The following is a 22,341-nucleotide window of genomic DNA, read 5'->3' as shown; positions in this document are numbered from 1 at the left end:
GGGAAGGGATTTTGTTTTTGGGAGGGCGAGAGGTGTAAAGGGAGAGGGAAAAAGTCCTGAGCAAGCTGTAAAGGGGATAACTGGTCAGGTGGAAAGGGAGAGGGAGTTTGGCCAGTTGTAAAGGGAGGGGTTTTTTGTCAAGGGGGTGAGGTTTTCCCCCCTTTTTGAATATTTGTTTAATGCTGCTGTTTTCGAAACCATAATCTATATTGTATTTTAATCTGCTTTTATTCTTAGTTATGGATTTTTTTTATTTTAAAAAATCAAGCCACCTGATGCTTCTATTTTCAGGAAAGCCAGGATGAAGAAAACCTTTCGATATTTCCCCATTGCCCTCTTTTTATCAATCCAGTGTGGGGTGTAGTGGTTAAAGCAGGCAGAACCAGATTCAAATCCTACATGTGGCCTCTAGAGCTCAGTAAGCAAATCTTATCCTGCCTCACAGGGCTGTAGTGAAAATGATCCCAGCACACTATGCATTAACACACATTTAATGCACATGGAATGAGGGACGCGGATGGCGCTGTGGGTTAAACCACAGAGCCTAGGGCTTGCCGATCAGAAGGTTGGCGGTTCGAATCCCCGTGACAGGGTGAGCTCCCATTGCTCGGCCCCTGCTCCTGCCAACCTAGCAGTTTGAAAGCACCTCAAAGTGCAAGTAGATAAATAGGTGCCGCTCCGGCGGGAAGGTAAACGGCGTTTCCGTGCGCTGCTCTGGTTCGCCTGAAGTGGCTTACTCATGCTGGCCACATGACCCGGAAGCTGTACGCAGGCTCCCTCGGCCAATAAAGCAAGATGAGCGCCGCAACCCCAGAGTCAGTCACGAATGGACCTAATGGTCAGGGGTCCGTAATGCACATGGAATACCGGGAACTGCAGTTTTTACCCCTCATGGTGTGACAATTCACAGCACTGCGAAGAAGATACCATTCCCAGAATTCTTTGGGGGAAGCCACGTGCGTTAAATGTGCAGCATGGATGTGACCGATCACATGGGCTGAGGGAGAATCTTGTACACCACTGTAAATTCCTTGGAGGAAGAGCAGAATGAAAAAGGACGGACAATGTAGCTAAGGCAGGGGTGACAACTTGAATAAATATATTGTGGGGGTCCTGGTAAGCCCTGCCCCGCATAACCGATCACATGATGCAGTGCACCCACACCATTTGAATGGGAGTACCCATGAACTTTGTGGGGGCCCTGCTCCCTCAAATATTTTATTGTTGGGGATGAAGCCCCTGCAGCCCCTAGGAATAGGCTCCTATGAATGTAGGGATGGACTGAACAGGAAGAAATTGTGCTTTCAAGGGAGGGATAGCTACATGGGATTTATGGAAGGGAGGGCAGGCTTCATGTTGGGGGGCAGGACCTCAGTTAAGTATTTTTATTGATTCACTTGATTTAGGTGGGGGGGCAGCTGCCCATGGATAGCTAAATCAAATGAGTTGATGGGCTCTGTGTGGGGATTAAGGAAGGTGTTTTGAGTCAGGGCTCCAGGACTTGTTTTCGGTGTCACTGGAAACCAGGCAGAGGGCCTTCTCGGGGGTGGCACCTACCCTGTGGAACGCCCTCCCATGAGCTGTCAAGGAAATAAACAACTGTCTGACTTTTAGAAGACACCTGAAGGTAGACCTGTTTAGGAAAGTTTTTTAAATGTTTGATGTTTTATTGTGTTTTTAATATTTAATATTCTATTGGAAACCCAGCCAGATGGGCAAGGTATAATGAACATATTATTATTATTATTATTATTATTATTATTATTATTATTATTATTATTATTATTATTATTATTATTATTACTATTACCAGTAAGAGAGAGAAAGAGAGATCTCTCAGGTCTCTGAGAAGATGACCCCTCCACACACGACTCCCACCCATCTCGAGAAAGATGGAGCAGCAGTCAGATAGAAGTAGGGAAGGCGGAAACAAGAGAGATGGATAGATAAACGCGATTCTCTCTCTCTCTCTCTCTCTCTCTCTCTCTCTCTCTCTCTCACACACACACACACACACACACACACACACACACACACACACACACACACACACACACACACACACACACACACACTGGATCAGCTGCTGCTGTGAGGCTCAGCCTGACCTACATATCTGCAGTCAGAGCGCTCGCCTCATCGCTGGCGCTGGGAGGGAATCTGCTGCTGCTGCCGCCGCCACAAACTCCCGCCCCCTCACCCGCAGGCCGGGATGGCGCTCCTAGCTCCCGGAGCTGCCCACGGCAGGGGCGGCGGCTTCCCACAGGCAGCTGCACGCGAGCGGGTGCAGCCCCGGGCTGCGGCAGGTCGTTGCCACCGCGCGGGCTGCTTGCTTCGGCTCCCGCGCCTTCGAAGCCGGGTCACCGGAGACCCCCGGGGCCGCCTTTGCGCAGCCCGGCGAGGCGCACCGTTAACAGTCTTGCGCTCTCCCGCCACCTCCGCTGCTTCATGCTTCGCAGCCGCTCCCACGTTGCTGATGTTGCTTGCAATAAGCGAGCAAAAAAGCAACTCTCTTATTTTTTTTAAAATAAATACTCTGAGCATGTGCAGTTTTTGCATTTAACACCATTTCCTGCTGCTTCCTGGGTGGTCGTCTGGGGCCTCTCTGGCCCCGCACTCCAGCCCTAGCTCAGCTCCGCAGTTGCCTCCCTGAATGTGTTTGTTTTCCCTCTGGCACTAGAGACATCTGTTATAGACATAATTAATTTAACGTAATGGGCCTCTAAACGGTTTTTGAAGGACTGAGCACTACTAGGAAAGCAAAGATGAGAGAGGCCTCGGATCAGATCTCCCGGCGCTGCCTCCATTCATTCCCCCTCACACTCATACACACCTGAGCAGCTCAAGGCTTTGTATGCTGATGCTATTAGCCCCATTTGCCCTCACAAGCATAGGTGCCAATTCCTTGGGGGGTTGAGCTCCCTTTGGCTCCCTCATAAAATATTTTAGGGGGCCAAGCCTCCTCAGAATTCATGGGCAATGCCATTCAAATAGTGTGTCTTGTGACCAATTAGGCAGGGTATTGTCTCGTGTCTTGTGACCAATTATGCCCCCCCCCCCCATATTTTATTCAAGTTGGTACACCCTTGCTCACAACAATCTTGTGAGGTAAATTGATCAGGGAGGGAGCAATTGAGCTTCATAGACCAAGCAGGGATTCACACCTAACCCAGCTCCCCACCCTCACCCCCATCCAAAGCTACACCACCACACTGGCTCCATAAAGCCAGAACCTACATTTTCACCCCCAAATGCACAAATAAGAAATACCCGGGGGCATTTCTCCCCCTCCCCAATGTCTGGATAGAAAGGTGTGGATAGGGGAGATGTTGAAACATGTACCTGTGGTGGCTGGTGAAGCATCCGTGGAGCAGAAGGCAAGGAGGCCAACAGTAGGTGGTGCCCAAGCTGACGAGGGGACAGAGCAAGCTAACTTTAGGTTTGCCCCCATCTTCCTCCTCCCTGCTGCGTTTGACAAGGACAGTACAGTGGTAGCTTCAGGTTACATACACTTCAGGTTACATATGCTTCAGGTTACAGACTCTGCTAACCCAGAAATAGTGCTTCAGGTTAAGAACTTTGCTTCAGGATGAGAACAGAAATCGTGCTCCAGCGGTACGGCAGCAGCAGGAGGCCCCATTAGCTAAAGTGGTGCTTCAGGTTAAGAACAGTTTCAGGTTAAGAGCGGACCTCCAGAACGAATTCAGTGCTTAACCTGAGGTACCACTGTACTGAGACCGAGAGGGGGGAACTGACAGGCAACGCCACCCCCTGAACATGTTGTAAAAAGAAGGCAGGCAGGTAGGTACGGGCTGGCTGAGGGCAAACTGAAGTTGGCGGCACAACACCCCATTCTTGATCCATCGGATCATGCCCACTGCCACCACCCTCACCTTTGGGTGTTCAGTTGAGACTTTACCGGTTTGGTTGGGGACCCCATTTTTCATAGGGTTCCCACCAGAGCAGCCAAAGTCTATGTAGGTGCAACTTGTCCCCTCAGGTTCTGTTCAGAAATTTTGGTGAATGGGTGGGTAGGGGGTCAGTTCTGCAGGTAAAACCCTCCCCCCCATCCACAACCCACATTTTCATGGTTATAGAGCATGAACAGAACTATATCCTTGAGGACCCAGTTGTATCTGCCCACCCACAAATAGTCACCTTAATTTCTAAGCCTTCTGTTGTAATGACCCAAGCAGGGTTTGTCTCCACAACTACGAGGACTTGGAAACACAAAACTGCAACAACCAAAGGCTAAGACTGAGACAGTGCACGCATGCATCCCTTCTTCACACAAGCCTCTAGCTGCCAAATCAGAACCCAGAGATCTTGCCCCTACCCCACCCTTAATCATACTGAGGCAAAGGAAATGATCCATTAGTTCCCCGTGGTCTATAGGAAAGTTTCTTCCTCAAATTCCACATACAGTGGTACCTTAGTTTTCAAATGTCTTGGTACTCAAACAACTTGGAACCCAAACACTGCAAACCCGGAAATCAGTGTTTCAGTTTGTGAACTTTGTCAGAAGCCAAATGTGCTCCGTTTTGAGTGCCACACTTCCGTTTTGAGTGTTATGCTGAGCTCTGCCTGTTTTTGCTATTTATTTTGCGTTTTTGTTTTTACAGCTCTTTTTGTTTTGTTTTTGCGACTGTGTCAAACCAGTTCAGCTACTGACTGATTGATTGATTGTGTGACTGTAGTACATTGTTTATTGCTTTCATTTTATGGATCAATGGTCTCGTCAGATAGTAAAATTCATGTTCAATTGTGTTTTGGGGGTTGTTTTTAAAAGCCTGGAACAGATTAATCCATTTTGCATTACTTTCCATGGGAAACTGCGCCTTGGTTTTGGAACGCTTTGCTTTTGGAACGGACTTCCATAACGGATTAAGTTTGAGAACCAAGGTACCACTGTCTCTCAGAAGCCTACTCTGCAGTAACTCAGAACAAAACCTTTAGTGTGGCTACGCATGTACTCTGGAGTAGCACCCCTGTCTCAATAAGACAGGAACTTCCTATTTGCACTTTTCAGAAACACTTGGATACATGTTTGTTCCAACAAACTTTCCCAATGTTTTGCCCCAAGTGTCTAATTTAAATTGTTTAAGTTTGGTTTTAAAGGCATTGGCTGGTTTTATTTTATTTTAAAAAACCCTAAAACCTCATTTTGAATTAATTAATTTTAGAATGAAATGATTTTAGAATGTTGTATTATTTTATTGTTGTTAGCTGCCCTGAGCCTGGCTTCAGCTGGGGAGGGTGGGATATAAATAAAAAATTATTATTATTATTTTTTATTTTGGCTGTTTCTGTTGTAGGCGACGGCCTTGAGATGATTGTGTAGAAGGCGATTAATAAATGGAGATACTGTAATAATAAATAAATGGTAATAAGTTAATAATAATAATAATAATAATAATAATAATAATAATAATAATAATAATCCACTTGTTGAAACTCCTCCCCACTCAATCTCTCTCCTAGTCCGCCTGCCCATCCTCTTCCCCTTCCTGCCATAGAGAGTAGGAAGCTGCCCTCTACCAAGTCACCTCTTTGGTCCAAAGCTCAGTAAGTGTCTACTCTAGGGATGGGAGAGGCTGTGGACCTCCAGAGTGGTGAGACTCCAACTCCCATCAACTTCAGCCAGCATGGCCATGGCTCAGGATGATGGGAGCTGCACCGTAGGTCTCTAGAGCTGCTTTCCTTCATCTGGTGCCTTCCAGGTGTGTTAGACTCCTAACTTTCTTCAGCCCCAGCCAGAGCTGTAACCTGGAAAGGCCAGAGATTGAAGCTGGGGAGTTTTGCATGCAAAGCCTGTTCTCTACGGCTGGGTTATCTTTACTGCATAAATCCACCTGCCTGTTTCAGTCTGTTGCAGAGACAGAAAGATAACCTGATGGCGATACTTGTGAATGGAGAAAGGGAAAATGCAGAAGACAAAAGGGATCAGGGGAGAGATGGATGGATAAATCAATCAATCAATGGAAGGCAAATAAATGAATTAGCTGATTAATTGAATATATTAATTAATAAGACTGTTAGTGAAGGGGGTAGGATGCAAGAGGAAAGCCTTTAGCTATTAGAACGTAAGAAGGATGCAGAAAACTGTTCTCCCCCCTCCCCATCCAGAATGAATTCACAGATCCCCTGACACTCATTAATCCAGCTAATTTGATCCGATTGTTTTAAAAAGCACTTTCAAATATTTGAGTCTCCTAATCCCAAAGCCAAATCTCTCAGCTGGTGTGAACCAGCCTGTTGTTGTTGTTTTGTTGTCTTTTGTTGTTGTCGTCATCAATGGGACACGATCCCCACGTGATGACCCCCACTCTTGTTACAAAGTAGCTCTGCATGTGAGTTCATAAAAGACTGGATGGAGGAACGTGCTCTGTGTGTCTTGTATATGGCTATAGGTGATTCAGAGAAGCAGCTTCCCCAGGGGAACATTTTTATCACTGTTTATTTACTGCTCATTAACGTAATGGTGTGTATGGGGTGTTAGGGGAAGGCCACGTCACGCTCCTTCTGGGGCAGATTGTCCACCTTTGGTCTCCATCTTGCACTCAGCTCTCACCTGTAGCTCCTAGGAGCTGTCAGCATGCGACAGCGGCTGCACCCGGGAATGGCTTCGACTGGCTATCCACACCAAGTAAGGGTAAAGTAAAGGGTAAAGGGACCCCTGACCATTAGGTCCAGTCGTGGCCGACTCTGGGGTTGCGGCGCTCATCTCGCTTTATTGGCCGAGGGAGCCGGCGTACAGCTTCCGGGTCATGTGGCCAGCATGACTAAGCCACTTCTGGTGAACCAGAACAGCACACGGAAATGCCATTTACCTTCCCGCTAGAGTGGTACCTATTTATCTACTTGCACTTTGACATGCTTTCGAACTGCTAGGTTGGCAGGAGCTGGGACCGAGCAACGGGAGCTCACCCTGTTGCGGGGATTCGAACCGCCGACCTTCTGATCGGCAAGTCCTAGGCTCTGTGGTTTAACCCACAGCGCCACCCGCATCCCTAACTAAGGGTAGCCTTGATAAATTAGGGACTTCTGCATGCAAGCAAAGACAGGCTGCAGCGGATGAGACCAATGGTGGGTCCAACAGTCAAGAAGGCAGTTCCTTCACATGGTGAATTGAGGGGCAGGTGGGGCTCATCAGCCCTGGGAAGGTAGCCCATCTAAGAGAAGGAGAACTCTGATTCTAAACTTCTACTGTCTTGTGGGATCTTCAGAAGAAGAAGAAACTAAGGAGTAAACCAGCCTTCCTCAACCTCGGCCCTCCAGATGTTTTTGGCCTACAACTCCCATGATCCCTAGCTAGCAGGACCAGTGGTCAGGGATGATGGGAATTGTAGTCTTGAAACATCTGGAGGGCCGAGGTTGAGGAAGCCTGGAGTAAACCCAACACAAATCTTGAGTGGAGTCCACTCCATATATATCCCTGAAAATGGTACTTGGGACCATACAAAAGATATTAAGACTGGGAGTCTTCCCTTTTTTTAACCTCTCTTCTGAGCAGGAAGATTTGGCAAGGCCTTTCCCCTACCACGAAAACAGGGCCGGCCCAAGACATTTTGGCACCTGAGGCAAACCACGAAATGGTGCCCCCTCCCCACCAGGGAAGAAGGGGTAAGTGAAGTTATACATAAGGAACAAGGGGCAAATAAAGATATGCACTGAGGCCTGCTGTCCCTGTGGATCCTGCCACCTGAGGTGCTTGCCTCACCTTGCCTCATGGGTGGGCCAACCCTGCACAAGAAGCTTCTATTAATGCCACATTTCTGCACATTTCTGAATACTTCCTGCTGAGAAGCTACACAATGCAGATCACACAGTCTTCTGACAATCTGCACTTTCCCAGGTATCTACCACTATTAAGAATCAGTATATTCTGCCCACAAACACATACTACGGCCGCAATCCTAAATAGAAATATACTTAAATGGAAAGAAGCCCCATGGAATTTAATGGGACATAGTTCTCAGTAAACACAAATAGGAGTGGTCCTTAAGACTGAAATTGAGAACCCAAATACATGCAAGTCTCTCTGATTTTTAAGCATGAAAAAGTAGAGGCAGGATTGTACTGCTTAAAACTAGAGATGATTTAACTCCAGCCTTGTTGTATGATCAGCATTGCCTTCCAGAATTCTGATGGTCCACTAATGTGCTTTAGATTGCAAAGCAAGAGTGGATACTCAGGATCTTTGAACAGTTAACTAATCTGAGCTAAGTGATCTTGAGTATCCACTACTCTTTAAGAATGCAAATGCCTTACTTGGTCCCACCAAGGCTGAATTCACAGGACCTTTCCAGACCTTCCTCTTAATTGTTAAGCTCCGCATTATACTTGAGCATTCACACCACAGAAAAGCTGCTTCTTCAGCTATAGTGGAAACAGGGCAAGTTTCCATGATATTTGCTTCCAGGGGAAAAAAAATGTTTGCAAAAAATATGGCAAGGGATGTTATATTTACACTACATTCCACTCCAGTTCAACTACATAGTTCCAGAAATGGCTTTTACATTATGTGAAAGCGCAGATATGATGTGGAAATGAATAGGGAAATGTCAATGAAAATGGAATAAGCTGTCATGTGAATGCAAGTCAAGGTTGCATCATTCTTTGCAAAGCTCCTAGCAGCCAGGAGGTGTGCATGCGGGGGTCGATTAGACACTGGCACGTGGTCCGGCAGTGGCCTGTGGTCTTATTTTTCTCCACCCCTGCTGTGGACTACATGCTGCCTGCAAACTTTCACTATTGGCATACTTCAAGCGGAAACTGCAACACAGTGTTGCAGCATGTGGAGTGCTCCAGTTCAAGTTGCTCCATTCTGTGTCCTCTCCCTCCTGGTTCACAGTTCCCACCCGCAACAGTCTGTGACCACTGAGCATGCTCAGCTCAGCCCTCATAGGTTGTTTTAGAGGTCCCCCATGTGGGGGTTCCCCAAAAAAATATTTTTGTATTCCTGCAAACCTTGGGAGTTCCTCTAAGCCTGTTGAATACAGTGGTACCTCGGGTTACAGACGCTTCGGGTTACAAACTCTGCTAACCAGGAAGTGGTTGCTCCAGGTTAAGAACTTTGCCCCAGGATAAGAATGGAAATCACATGCCAGCAGCGCAGAAGCAGCAGGAGGCCCCATTAGTGAAAGCACGCCTCAGGTTAAGAACGGACCTCTGGGACGAATTAAGTTCTTAACCCGAGGTACCACTGTACCTCCCTCTGGTATGTGGGAGACACTCTTTTGGCTATCTGTGCAACGGTGCTTGCAGCCTTAATGTTGGCAATACAGATGGACAGGGAGTGAGATGGGCAGCCCTTCTGGAGAATGCTTCTAGATTCTACTAATGACACACGAGCAATAATTTCATCACATGGGGTGCCTGCATTGGAAATGACGTCCGACCTATGGGAGTAATTAGCATTCAAAGTAGAAGCGGTATGGGATGCTCTTCTGGTTTCAAGCAGCCCTCCAAGAGCCAGGTAAAGATCAGAACCTGAAGAAGCAATCTATGAACAGGTGTGTGGGAGAAGAGCCAAAGGTCAGAAGAAGCCCCAGATACTGTCCAAAGGGGATTGGGAAAGTCCAAAACCAGCTATTCCTCCCCTTTTCCTCTCAAAATGCACATCAACACGTGCTTATGCAACCCCAAATGCACACTTCCATGCTCAGATGCTATAAATATGTTCAGTTTCATTATTCCATTCCAATGATGCTTTGCATCCCCCCCCCCCAAATGTGACATGCTGCCAAATTTGGAGGAAGATCCAGTACATATTGTAAGTAATACAGTCCATCCGGGGCCTGCCAAATCTGGTGGTGCCACTGGCAAGTAAGGCTGTGTATAATTTATAATTTAATCTGGCAGTTTTATCTGCTTAGTTTGTTTATACACTATTGTACCCAAATTGTGGTGGTTGGTGGGCTGTTGATGTACATCTCTCTCTCTCTCTCTCTCTCTCTCTCTCTCTCTCTCTCTATATATATATATATATATATATATGTAAAAAGGTAAAGGACCCCTGGACGGCTAAGTCCCGTCAAAGGCGACTATGGGGTTGTGGTGCTCATCTCACTTTCAGGCCGAGGGAGCCAGTGTTTGTCCACAGACAGCTTTCCCGGGTTATGTGGACTAAGCCTCTTCTGGAGCAACAGAACACTGTGACGGAAACCACAGCACACGGAAACGTCGTTTACCTTCCTGCTGGAGTGGTACCTATTTATCTACTTGCACTGGTGTGCTTTCATGCTGCTAGGTGGCAGGAGCTGGGACTGAACAACGGGAGCTCACCCTGTCGTGGGGATTCAAACTGCTGACCTTCCAATCAGCATGCCCAATAGGCTCAGTGGTTTAGACCACAGTGCCACCCGTGTCCCTTTCTATATATTTATGGCTCAGGGTGTGTGAGAGGAAGTGGGCAGTGGTTCCTGCAATGGAGGCCAGTGATCTGGTGCTGCCATAAGCTGGAGAGGATGCCAGAAGGAGATAGAAGGGGTGGGCTTAGGGCATGTGGTTTCTAACTATACATCTACGATTCTATGTCATGGATGCTTTAGCTGAGATCCCTGCATTGTAGGGGGTTGGACTGGATGACCCTTCCAACTCTATGATTCTACTCTATGATCTAACCATCGACAGAGGAATAAAAGAAGGGGGGAGAGTATGTTTTCAATGGGGTGTCGTGTGAGACAAAGAGGAGAGGAGTCTCCCTTTCTGCCTTTAAATATGGTTTAGAGCAGAGGTGGGGAAATATGGTGGTGTTTCCCCCCCATATTTTCCGTATTCATTTGTGAGCAATTTCCTGGGGCTTGAAAACAGTGGTGGGCAGTGCCAGGGGAACAAAGTGGGCAGGCAACAGATGCCAGTCTTGTACCGTGTAGGCTGTATTCCAGCCACACAAAAACCAGACTTCCTTACACAAAGAAACCTCTTCATCCTCCATGCAGGTAAGCAAGGTCACACTCACATTGTACATTCAAAGCACAGGGCTTCTGCCCTCCCACCCCAGAGCAAGAACCCAGTTTGTTAAGGGTGCTGGGAATTGTTGCTTTCTGGGGGAAAGCTCTGTGGTATGGATGTCGCCCAAGGAAGAGGCATTATCGCAGTTTAAGGCGCTTGCGGAAGGGTCTGGCTTGAGTCCTGAGGGCCACAGAGGGAGACCGGAGGGGGGCACTTTTGTCCCCCAGGCCCAAAGTCCGCCACCATCTCTCGTTTCAGCAGGTAGAAGGCAGGTTGGGATCTGATAATAGATCTCTGAACGATGTTGCAGTAGATTGGCAAGGATTCCTGACCTGATTTTTTAGCAGCTAGCTGTAACAAAACAACAGCTTTCCCACCTACATTTGCCTGCAGAAATGAAGGCTAACTAGAGCTGAATTTTTGTGATGTAAAGGCGCTCTGGGGCATTGTGGGGAATTTAAATGGTGACACAAATGCCCTGTGTTTTTGTGGAATTTGCTTCTGTAATCTGTTATGACATGAGAGTTTGATCATTTTATGTTTGTATGGTCTTTTGCTATTTGAGGTATTTACATTCATGGAAGTTCTAGGCTGTGCAGGTGGTTGGGTTTTTTTGCCATGACAGCCACCCACTTGGACAGATTTAAAATGGGATTAGATGAATTTGTGGCAGATTTGGCTAGCGATGGCTACCATTCACGATGGCTTTATACTTCTTCCAGTATTATTTCTACATTTTGCACCCAGACATATAAATTAGCTTATACAGATCTGTGTACAGACAAATTCTTTGTATTCTTTTTTTTTAATAAAAAAGTGATGTATACCCTCCAACATTTCTCTGATGAAAATAGGGACGTCCTATTCCATAACAATAATAATTTTATTATTTATACCCCAACCATCTGACTGGGTTGCCCCAGCCACTCTGGGAGGCTTCCAACATAAATAAAAAACATAATAAAACTAAACAGGGCTGCCTTCAGATGTCTTCTAAAGGTTACTTATCTCCTTGGCTCAGGGGCTGCATAACTCTATACCTTCCAACTTTTCTCCGATGAAAATAGGGACGTCCTAAGGAAAAGTGGGACATTCTGGGAAGATCAAATCAGAAACTGGGACAGCTGCTGTTAATCTGGGGCTGCTATCCCTGGAAAACAGGGACACTTGGAGGGTCTGAGTGACGCCTTTCTCTTCTTTGGGTGAGACTTAAGAGGCTGCTTTATTTATTTATTTATTTATTTATTTGCCACTTTATACTTCTACTAAAAACCTCAAAGCGGTGTACAGCATATTAAAGCAATAAAGCAATAGCTGGGTGATGTTCCTCCTTCCTCATGAGCAGCCTCTTCAGTAGGGCTGGTGAGTGTGGGTATACCCACTATACCTTTAAAGCACATTCAAAGCACATCCTACCCTCACTGTAGGTTAAACCACAGAGCCTAGGACTTGCCAATCAGAAGGTCGGTGGTTCGAGTCCCCGCAATGGGGTGAGCTCCCGTTGCTCGGTCCCTGCTCCTGCCAACCTAGCAGTTTGAAAGCACGTCAAAGTGCAAGTAGATAAATAGGTACCGCTCTGGCGGGAAGGTAAATGGCGTTTCCGTGTGCTGCTCTGGTTCGCCAGAAGCGGCTTAATCATGCTGGCCACATGACCCAGAAGCTGTACGCCGGCTCCCTCGGCCAATAAAGTGAGATGAGCGCCGCAACCCCAGAGTTGGTCACGACTGGACCTAATGGTCAGGGGTCCCTTTACCTTTACCCTCCCCAAATTCATGGGAACTGTAGTTTGTCAATATCCTGGGTATTATAGCCCTGTATGGGGAACCCTGGGGTCCCCAGGATTCTTTCATGGGGGTGGGATGTGATTTGAATCTGCTCTAAAGGTGTTGTGTGTATGGCGGGGGTGGGGTCACAGTTCCTGGGGAACACCAGCAGAAAAGGGCTATTGCCCTCCTGCCTTGCACGTGAGCTTCCCGTGGGCACCTGGTTGGCCAATCTGCAAAATGGGTTGCTGGATTATAGAGCCCTTAGGTCTGATTCAGCAGAGCTCCTCTTGAGTCTGCACTGGGGGCGCTCCAGGGATTTGAATGTAATTTAAATGGTGGCTCCAAGTTGAAGCAGTGCTCACTGGAATGCCATAAAAGGGGATCAGCTCAGGCCCCAACAACCGCCCAGCAATGTTGGGCACTGATGCCAGCCCTGCCTGGTGCCTCTCCCTGGGGGCTCAGCGAGAGAGGTAAGTGAAAGAAAGGCTGCAGCCACACCTTGGCAGTGCCACAAAGGGGCATATATTAAGGCTGCGAGAGCTCTTCTTCACAGAGAAACAGTGAAATAGGCAGGGCAGAGATGAGAACTGTGAAGAAGTGCCAGGAGTAAGAGCTATATAAAAGATAAATTATTTATACCGTGCCGGGTTTTTCGCATTCACATCTTTAAAAGGATGTTCAGGGAGAAGAGTCTTTAAAAAAAGAAAAGCTGTAAAAAAAGAAAAGAAAGAAAGAAAAGGCTCGCAGCATGGGAGAAGAAGGAGAGCCTTGTGGAGATCTGTCTGAACCGCATTTGTAAAAGAAGGTTATGAAGGGAGGGTGTCAAGAAGGGCGTCCTACATTTTATGTGACCAGAAAACCCAAATTCTCTAATTGAATCAAATGAAATAGATTTGCATGAGCCCGCTTAATCACAGCACTTCGCGTTGGTCTCAGAGTACAAGGGATTCCCCCCCCCCCTTTTCTCTCTCTTTGGTAGCAGCTGGTGTTCCTTTTTAGGAAACCAGGCAGTGTGGAAAAAAAGGAGGGATTTGGTGACGGGACTTGGATTCTGTGGTGAAACTCAATTCTGTGTGTGGCCGTGTGATGAAATTCAGTTTGACGACAAAATACAAGGTGACAAAACCCAGACTTAAGGGAATAAGGCATAACCCTTTCCTTAATGTACCACTTTGCTACATGTAGGGAATTCCCCCCCCCGCCCCCCATTTTTAAACACAAGGGAAGCAATCACAAACATGATTCTTCACAACCTGTAATCTGAAGTGGTACAGTCCAGAACCCCGCCATCTTAGGCTACAATCCTATGCACACTTCCTTTGGAGCAGGGGTGACAACTTGAATAAAATATTGGTGGCGGGAGGTAAGCTCTGCCCCACAAAATGGATCACAACACACACACACACACCCATTTGAATGGCAATGCCCATCAACTTTGGCAGGGCGTGCCACCCTCAAATATTTTATAGGGGTCCGAAGGGACCTCGGCCCCTAGGAGTCGGTTCCTATGCTTTGGAGTGAGTCAGGCATAGTCAACACTACAAAGGAAGTAGAATGAAGTGCTATAGATCTGAGGATTTGACTGTACCACTTCAAGTTGCAGATGGGTGGTGGTAGACAATTATATTTTTGAAAACTCTCCATACACAGAAACCATCCTGACAGGGAATGTGCTGAGTTATGTGCAGAATTCTTACTAGCAGGATTTTAAAAACAAAACAAGGGGGAGCATTCAAAACAGGCGTCTCTAGCTGCAGTCTGAAGCTGTATAGACACTGTATCTTTGAAGCACATTCTTGCCCTGAAAGAATTATGGGCACTGCAATCTATTATTATTGGTTGCTGGGAATGGTAACTGTGAGGGGGTAAACTACAATGTCCAGGATTCTTTGAGGGAAACAGTATGTTTCACATGTGCTTTAAAGGTATAGTGTGTACACAACCTGTGATCATAACAGTCTGTTCTACCATCACAGGGTTCATACCACCTTTGTCTTCTGCCTGGGTAAGGAAAGGTAAACAGGTAAAGGACCCCTGGACAGTTACGTCCAGTCAAAGGTGACTATGTGGTGTGGCGCTCATCTCGCTTTCAGGCCGAGGGAGCCAGCGTTTGCCAACAGACAGCTTTCTGGGTCATGTGGCCAGCATGACTGAATTGCTTCTGGCTCACAGAGAACCGTGACAAGAGCCAGAGCGCATGGAAACACTGTTTACCTTCCCGCCGCAGCAGTACCTATCTATCTACTTGCACTGGTGTGCTTTCAAACTGCTAGGTTGGCAGAAGCTGGGACTGAGCAACAGGAGCTGGATTCTGCCTGGATAGAGCAGGCCTCGCACTGAACGCAGTAGAGCAACTGGCTGTGAATGTCCTGATTCCACATAATGTGTGGATTCACAATAGGGCTCTCCTTTGTCAAGCAGACCAGTCTTGTAGGAACAACAGGAACTTCTGCATGCACAGCATGTGCTCTGCCACTGAGCCACAGCTCAGAACTTCCTAAGAACTTTCTGTTCCCATCGAGGTCGCTCCCTGAGCCCGCCACCACCCATCCCACTTGGGCCAGGCAACAACAGTCCCAGTGCTTTGAATGGAAATGAGAACTCTTCCATTCAAAGACTCTTTGCAGGGGTCCAGCGAGCGAGTTTATTTGCCACTCAATGACACAAGTATTTGGTTTAGGAAACAGGTTAGGAACAGCCTGCAAGGCTGGCATCATGCTTATCCAAGGGCCATGTTTTCTAGTCTCCTTTAAACATTATAAATTTCACCCAAATCTACAGGTGGCTCCTGCAACTCAGTGCTGGGAAAATTTGGTACAGAACAATCACAGTGCCAAAAATGCACCAGGCCTCACCCCACAGAGGGCCTCCCATGGTCCACCTCACAATGTCTCTCTGACTCTTTCACCAATGGGGCAGGAGAACTAATTGCTGTGAGATGTTGTGCTCACACTGAGAGCTCAGCTCCGTTCCAAAGTGGGATGGACCACAGGGGGGTCCTTCAGGGACTCAATGAGTACTTGAAACAGCACTGGCTGTTGTGGGAAGATTACAGAATGCATGTGAGGCATTGCCAAGGCAGACCTGACTCTCTGACTGACACACCAGGAGAATGAGCAACGACTGTGTCATTTATTCAACAATTGCCCACATTGTTGTTTTTAAAGCATCTGTTCAAATTCAGCACCGTTGGAGCGAAGCGGCTGGCCTAAGCTAGACCACCGATGGAATTCAGAAGACACGGCAAAGACCCCTCAGAGAAGCCGAATTGGGGCAATCTCTTTTCATTAACAATGTCCAGAGAGGTAGCCGTGATACTCTGGTTTAGTGCAAGACTAAGGCTGTGTACCAGGGACGCGGGTGGCGCTGTGGGTAAAACCTCAGTGCCTAGGACTTGCCGATCGCATGGTCGGTGGTTCGAATCCCCGCGGCGGGGTGAGCTGCCGTCGTTCGGTCCCAGCTCCTGCCCACCTAGCAGTTCGAAAGCACCCTTAAGTGCAAGTAGATAAATAGGTACCACTTTATAGCGGGAAGGTAAACGGCGTTTCCGTGTGCTGCGCTGGTGCTGTGGAAGTGTCTCCGGACAGCGCTGGCCCCCGGCCTCTTAAGTGAGATGGGCGCACAACCCTAGAGTCGGACACGACTGGCCCGTACGGGCAGGGGTACCTTTACCTTTAAGGCTGTGTACACAGCATACCTTTTAAAGCACATCCGAAGCATGGGGGGCTGGAGGAGGAAATGTGCTTTAAATTTATGGCATGCACACAGTCTAACACATTTTAACTACCACAACTCTCCTTGCCCCCTGCTTTGCTGTGGAGCATCTTGCCTGAGGAGTGCTCTGGAGAACTCGGACCCTTGCCACTGTTTCATAACATTTGGTTGGTCCTAACAAAAAAGTATTGTCCAATGTGGATTGTTGGATTTCCCACTCCCCCCACCTGATGGACCAAGATGGCTAATGTTGCTTTTTATGTTTTATTACAGCATTAGCTGTTGTAGGACTACAGGACACTTAATCAGATCCAACATCTGATGGATTGGGCTCTAGTCCATGAAACCGTATGTTGTAATAAAATGTGTTAGTCTCTAGGGAGACAAGGGACCATTTGTTGTTGTTATTAAGGTTCTTCTGCTAAGGATGAAGGCTCTTTCTTATATCCCAGTCATATCTCTTTGGGTGGTGCGGTGCAAGTCATCTGAGTGCACTGGGTGATCAAGATTGCATGCAGAAAGTCCCAGGTTCAATCCCTGCTGTCTCCAGGTAGGGAGTAGATCCCTGGCTGAAAAACTGGAGAACTGTTGCCAGTCAATGTGGACAATACTGAGCTAGATGGACCAATGATCTGATAGAGAAGAAGGCAGTTCTCTAGGTTCCTAGTCATCCCCTCTTTGACTTTGTTCGTTTTGGTATTTACTAGCGTTGCTTTGGAGATTCTGCTCTTCCAAAACAATACACCAAATTTCTTTTGTGGCGTCCAAATCATGTGGTGGTTAGTTCCACAAGGTACAATCTGACAAATTGGGTTAGGCAGGATATAATTGGCAAAGCAGCATCAGTTTGGTAAATTTGGCAAGCTAGCTTTTGTGGCTCGGGTTAAGAATGAGCCTGTTCATGTCTTAGATAAAAGGACAGATAAATGTTCTGCTTTTCTCTTTTCACACTTTCCTTCCCAGCTTGGGGCAAAGAAAAGAGTGACTGAAGGAGCAACTAGATTTTACAGAGAAGTTAGGACGTTGGGGTTGACCAAAGTTTACAATTTAATTTCAAATTGTATAGCCCACAGCCTAAGAAGGCCCCATTTGCATGGTACATTTAACCACACTATCATACTACTTCGAACAGTCATGGCTCCCCCCCCCCAAAGAATCTTGGGACCTGAAGTTTGCTAAGGGTGCAGAGAGTTGCTAGGAGACCCCCTGCTCCTCTCCCAGAGTTCCCTGGGAATACGAATGGACTGTTAAACCACTCTGAGAACTGCAGCTCTGTTCTCAGCTCCCAGGATTCTTTGGGTGGAATCCATGGCGGTTTAAAGTGGCATTATCCTGCTTTAAACATGTAGTAGAGATGGGGGCCTCAGTGACAAGAGTACACGCACAATATACATTGAAAGCACATTGAAAGCATCCCCACCTGCCAGAATCCCAGGAACTAGTTTCCTAAGGGTGCCAGGAATTCTAGTTCTGTGAAGGGTAAACTACAGTTCAAAGGATTTGTGTGTGTGTGTGTGTGTGTGTGTGTGTGTTTTAAATCTATGTTGTATACACAGCCTTTCTGTATGCAGAAGGCTCCAACCTTAGTCTTGGCATTTTCAATTAAAAGGATCTGCAGTAGCAGATAATAGGAAAGAAAGACTTCTGGCTGACACCCAGGAGATCCACTGCCTGCTTAGGCAAGCCTTCTGAACCTAGTGTTCTCCAGAAGTTTTAGATTCCAGCACCCATCGCCCCTGCCCATTGGCCATGCTGAGGCTGATGGGAGTTGTAGGAATCCGGAGGGCACCCACTGGGAAAACCTGGCCTGGATGACATAAGCAGCATCCCACACTCCTAAATTAATATTGGGTGTGCTCCAATTTGTGTTGAAATTAAGACGCAAAAGGCCGAGAAATAAAATGTTGGTTTGAGGAATAGATGAAGTGGGATTAGGAACGCAGAGGCAGAGGCCGGCATCTACACAGCCACAGAGCTGATCTGCACACAGTACAAGCTCAACATGTCCTCAGCTGCACTCATGCGCCTTTGCTTGTGTAGCGAGGGAGAGGCATTAACGTGTGAACCAGGCTAATAATGCAGATAAATCAGCTGCCTTTCATTTTCACACAACCTTTCATTTCCGGGCGGATGCAACCGCAAGAACGGCTGTTGGGGCCGTATCCGTGTGCAGCTGGTTCGCACATTACATGCCACTACACAAGTGCTCTCTCTCTCTCTCTCTCTCTCTCTCTCTCTCAGCCAGTCAGGTCTCTCTGTTTGTAGAAGGAGAGTCCTAAGTGAGTCGCCCCAGATAAGACACACTGCCCACGGGAAGAGGCTGCTGAGCCTCATCAGCTTTGACAAGGGGCTGCAGAAATCTGAGGCAGGCGAGTCTCTCGACAGCTGAGCCTCCCTCCACGGATGCAACCTCAACACACACACCTGGACCATTGATGGCTCCTCCTTGACTTCAAAGCTGGAGCTTCTTGACACATGAGAGATGCTCCTTGGACCTCCTTAGCCCTTCCTCCCTGGCATCTGTCTCCTCCTGTCCCACATTATCTTCTTCTTTCGCTCTGTGTGCAATTCCAGCCCCATCCTTCTTCCCTTATCTCTCGATCTGGTCCTCCATCTTTCCCAGAGCATCCTGTCCGGTTCCCTCCCTCCCTCCCTCCCCCATCCTTCCTCCCCCCCTCCTCCAGCCCACCCCCCTCTCACTAGCTGCCCCATTACCTCTCCTCACCTCTCCTTCCCTTTCCCACAAGTCCCCCTTTCACCCCCATTCTGCTCCTTTCCCTCCCTCCTTTAGCATTACATTATCCGCTGCTCACTTTCTCTTCCTTCTCCCTCAACTCTTCTCATTTTCTCCATCCAGGTATTCCTCTTCTTTGGACCACATCTTTGCACTCTGATTTCCTTCCCTACCCGTCTTGCTTCCCCCTTGTTTCCCACCCTTAATCTTTGCCATCCCGTCCTGATTGCTCCTCCATCCATCCCTCCCTCCATCCAAACAGCTTTGCCTGCGCGCACGCATTTTAATTCTATGGGCGCACATCTTAATTCCGTGCATTCAAAAGCCCTTTCCATTCCCCTCTTTTCCACCCCCCCACCTCTCCCCTCACCTTCTCCTGCCGCCCCCGCCTGCCCCCGTCCTCCTTCTCACGCTTCTCTCATTCACTTCATCTTTCCCACAGCCCTGCCTGATTTCTGCCTGGCTCGCTGACCCCACAGATCCTGCAAACCCATGCCTACTCTGGGCATCGTCGTGGCACTCACCTGCTGGTACCCCCAGTCCTCCGGGGCAAATTCGCTCCCCACGGCTTCAAACTGGAAGTTGATGTGCGGCGCCTGGTGCAAGAGGAACGTCCACCACGAAGCTCGATACCCCTGGGGGGACCCCATCCCTCCGACGCGGGGCGCCCACAACCCCAACCCCGCTCACCGCGCTGGTCGCCGGCCCCCCATGCTGGCACACGGATGGATGTCGGGGAATGATGTGCAGGGAGGCAGTGCAGAACATCAGGGCTTATCCGCGCGGAATATTGGGGAGGGGGGAGTGATGGTTGGGGAAATAAAGGGGGGGAGGGCTAGGTGGTGGGGGAAGAGGACCGTGGAAGGCGCAGCGCCATCTAGCGAGCGCTGCGCCCGTCACCGTGATTTAAACCAGCCCTTGTCTCGCCCGACCTGTCAGAGAGACTAATAGCTCCCCCAAGTGGATCTGTCCCTCTACACAATAAATACAAGGCATCGCTGATCAGATTTAAAGCGGATGCAGAGTGGGAGAAAACGCACTAGTAAAGCAACTTCTAAAACTCCGTAATCGCTTCCAGCCTTCCCAATTTTCTACAAAATATACTTGCGGGAACCAATTGAAATATGTGGAGCGGGCTAGGAAGAAGACCTGCGTAAAAATCCTTACACCTGCAGTGATTTCAACCCGTTTTTCTGAATGGTCAGGAATCCTCACAAACAGCCAGTTGCTTCTATTATTATTATTATTAGGGGGCGGGGAGGCAACCAGAAAGTTGTTGCTGCTATAAGCATAACATTTCCCCAGTTGATACGTTGTCGTTTAGAAGATAGTTATTCCCCCCCAGATTGCTGCAGTTGTTGCCTGGGATGTAGCAGCAGGAAAAGCCCCAAAGGTTCTAACATTTCCTCAAGGGGAAATTGCTGCAACCCCTTGGTGATTTTGGTTACCTTTTCCTGAAACTTTTCCAGCTCTACAGTATCCTTTTTGAGGTGTAGTACCTAGAACTGAACACTGTGCTCCAAAAGTGGTGTAGCACCATAGATTTGTATAAGGGCAGTGTGATAAGGGGTTTTATTTTCAATGTCTTTCCTAATGATCTGAAACGTGGAATTCATGCTTTTCATAGCTGCCATACACTGGGCTGGTTAGGGCGCTGTGGGTAAAACCTCAGCGCCTAGGGCTTGCCGATCGCATGGTCGGCGGTTCGAATCCCTGCAGCGGGGTGAGCTCCCGTCTTTCGGTCCCAGCTCCTGCCCACCTAGCAGTTCGAAAGCTCCCCTAAGTGCAAGTAGATAAATAGGTACCGCTTTATAGCGGGAAGGTAAACAGCATTTCTGTGTGCTGCGCTGGTGCTGGCTCGCCAGAGCAGCTTCGTCACGCTGGCCAAGTGACCCAGAAGTGTCTCCGGACAGCGCTGGCCCCTGGCCTCTTAAGTGAGATGGGCGCACAACCCTAGAGTCGGACATGACTGGCCCATATGGGCAGGGGTACCTTTACCTTATACACTGGGCTGGCTCCTTCGAGCTATCCACCACAACCCCAAGATCTCATTCCTGGTTAGGTACCAGATCCTATTAGTGTATATGCAAAGTTAGGATTATTATTATTATTTGCCTCAATATGCATCACTTCATACTTGCTTACACTGAACTTCACTTGCCATTTTAATACCCATTCACTCAGCTTGGAGGGATCCTTTTGCCGTGCCTTACAACTACTTTTTGATTTCACCAAATAATTTGGTGTCATCGGCAAACTTGGCTGCCTCATTTTTCATCTGCAACTCTAGACAATTTATGAATGAGTTAGAAAAGTACCAGCCCAGACACAGATTGTCGGAGAACCCCACTTCTTGCATGTTTCCATTGTGAGAATTGTCCATTTATTCCTGATCTTGGCACTTGTCCTCCAGACTTGCTCCAGCCTCCAGATCACTGTGGTGGTGAAATTTATTTGCAACACCAGACACAGTCACTTTGTGAACTTCTATATTTATTTTGAACGAATGTTGCCCATGGTTGCACACTCTCCTGCTCTACAACTCAGTGACATCAATCTGGAATTTCACTTACCGGTATTTTCAGTTTCTCAAACACATGTTCACATGGCCTTGGTAAACCATAGTTTGGCTTCCCATGCCATGTGAACCAGGCCATAATGAATACAGCTGTACCTTGCAAGTTGAACGGAATCCGTTCTGGAAGTCCATTCGACTTCCAAAACATTCAAAAACCAAATTGCGGCTCCTGCAGCCAATCAGAAGCCTCGGAAGCCCTGTCGGATGTCCGGGTTCCAAAAGAACATTTGCAAACCGGAACAATCATTTCTGGGTTTGCGGTGTTTGGGAGCCAAAACGTACGAGTTCCAGGGCATTCGACAACCAAGGTTATTTATTTTAATATTTTAGAACTGTAAACCACCTAGGGTGCCTTGGCAGAAAGGCAATATATAAATGCAATGAAAATAAATAGGAAATAAATCATTTGTTCATCCCACACTTTTCATTCCATTTACTTTCATACCCTTTAAAAAACAACAACAAAGCAATGTGGAATTTTTATGGTAGGGTAACAGAGAACTTGAATACACTTAAATCTCTGCAGCATCACCAATGTGGTTTTGAAAGCTGCTTGCTGCCTCTCCCCCCCTCCTGTCCCCACACCTGTGGTT

At 47.7% G+C, this 22,341-nt stretch overlaps 1 protein-coding gene across 2 annotated transcripts in view; it reads right to left on the bottom strand.

The window, feature by feature from the left end:
* Positions 1 to 19,953, bottom strand: part of TTYH1 (tweety family member 1) — a 65,389-nt gene extending 45,436 nt beyond the window's left edge. Inside the window, exon 1 of one of the 2 annotated variants that reach the window (XM_081167128.1) lies at positions 19,695 to 19,953. In XM_081167128.1, coding sequence (XP_081023254.1) covers positions 19,695 to 19,820 — 126 coding nt within the window. In that variant the 5' untranslated portion in view covers positions 19,821 to 19,953. The remainder of the gene's footprint in view (positions 1 to 19,694) is intronic. The other variant, XM_081167129.1, reaches the window with a different exon arrangement.
* Between the last annotated feature and the right edge of the window lie 2,388 nt (positions 19,954 to 22,341).

The sequence above is a fragment of the Podarcis bocagei genome (assembly GCF_964188305.1).
Source record: "Podarcis bocagei genome assembly, chromosome: 13".
NCBI lineage: Eukaryota > Metazoa > Chordata > Lepidosauria > Squamata > Lacertidae > Podarcis > Podarcis bocagei.
Note: the sequence above shows the minus strand (reverse complement) of the source record. Positions and strands in the feature narration are given on the sequence as shown.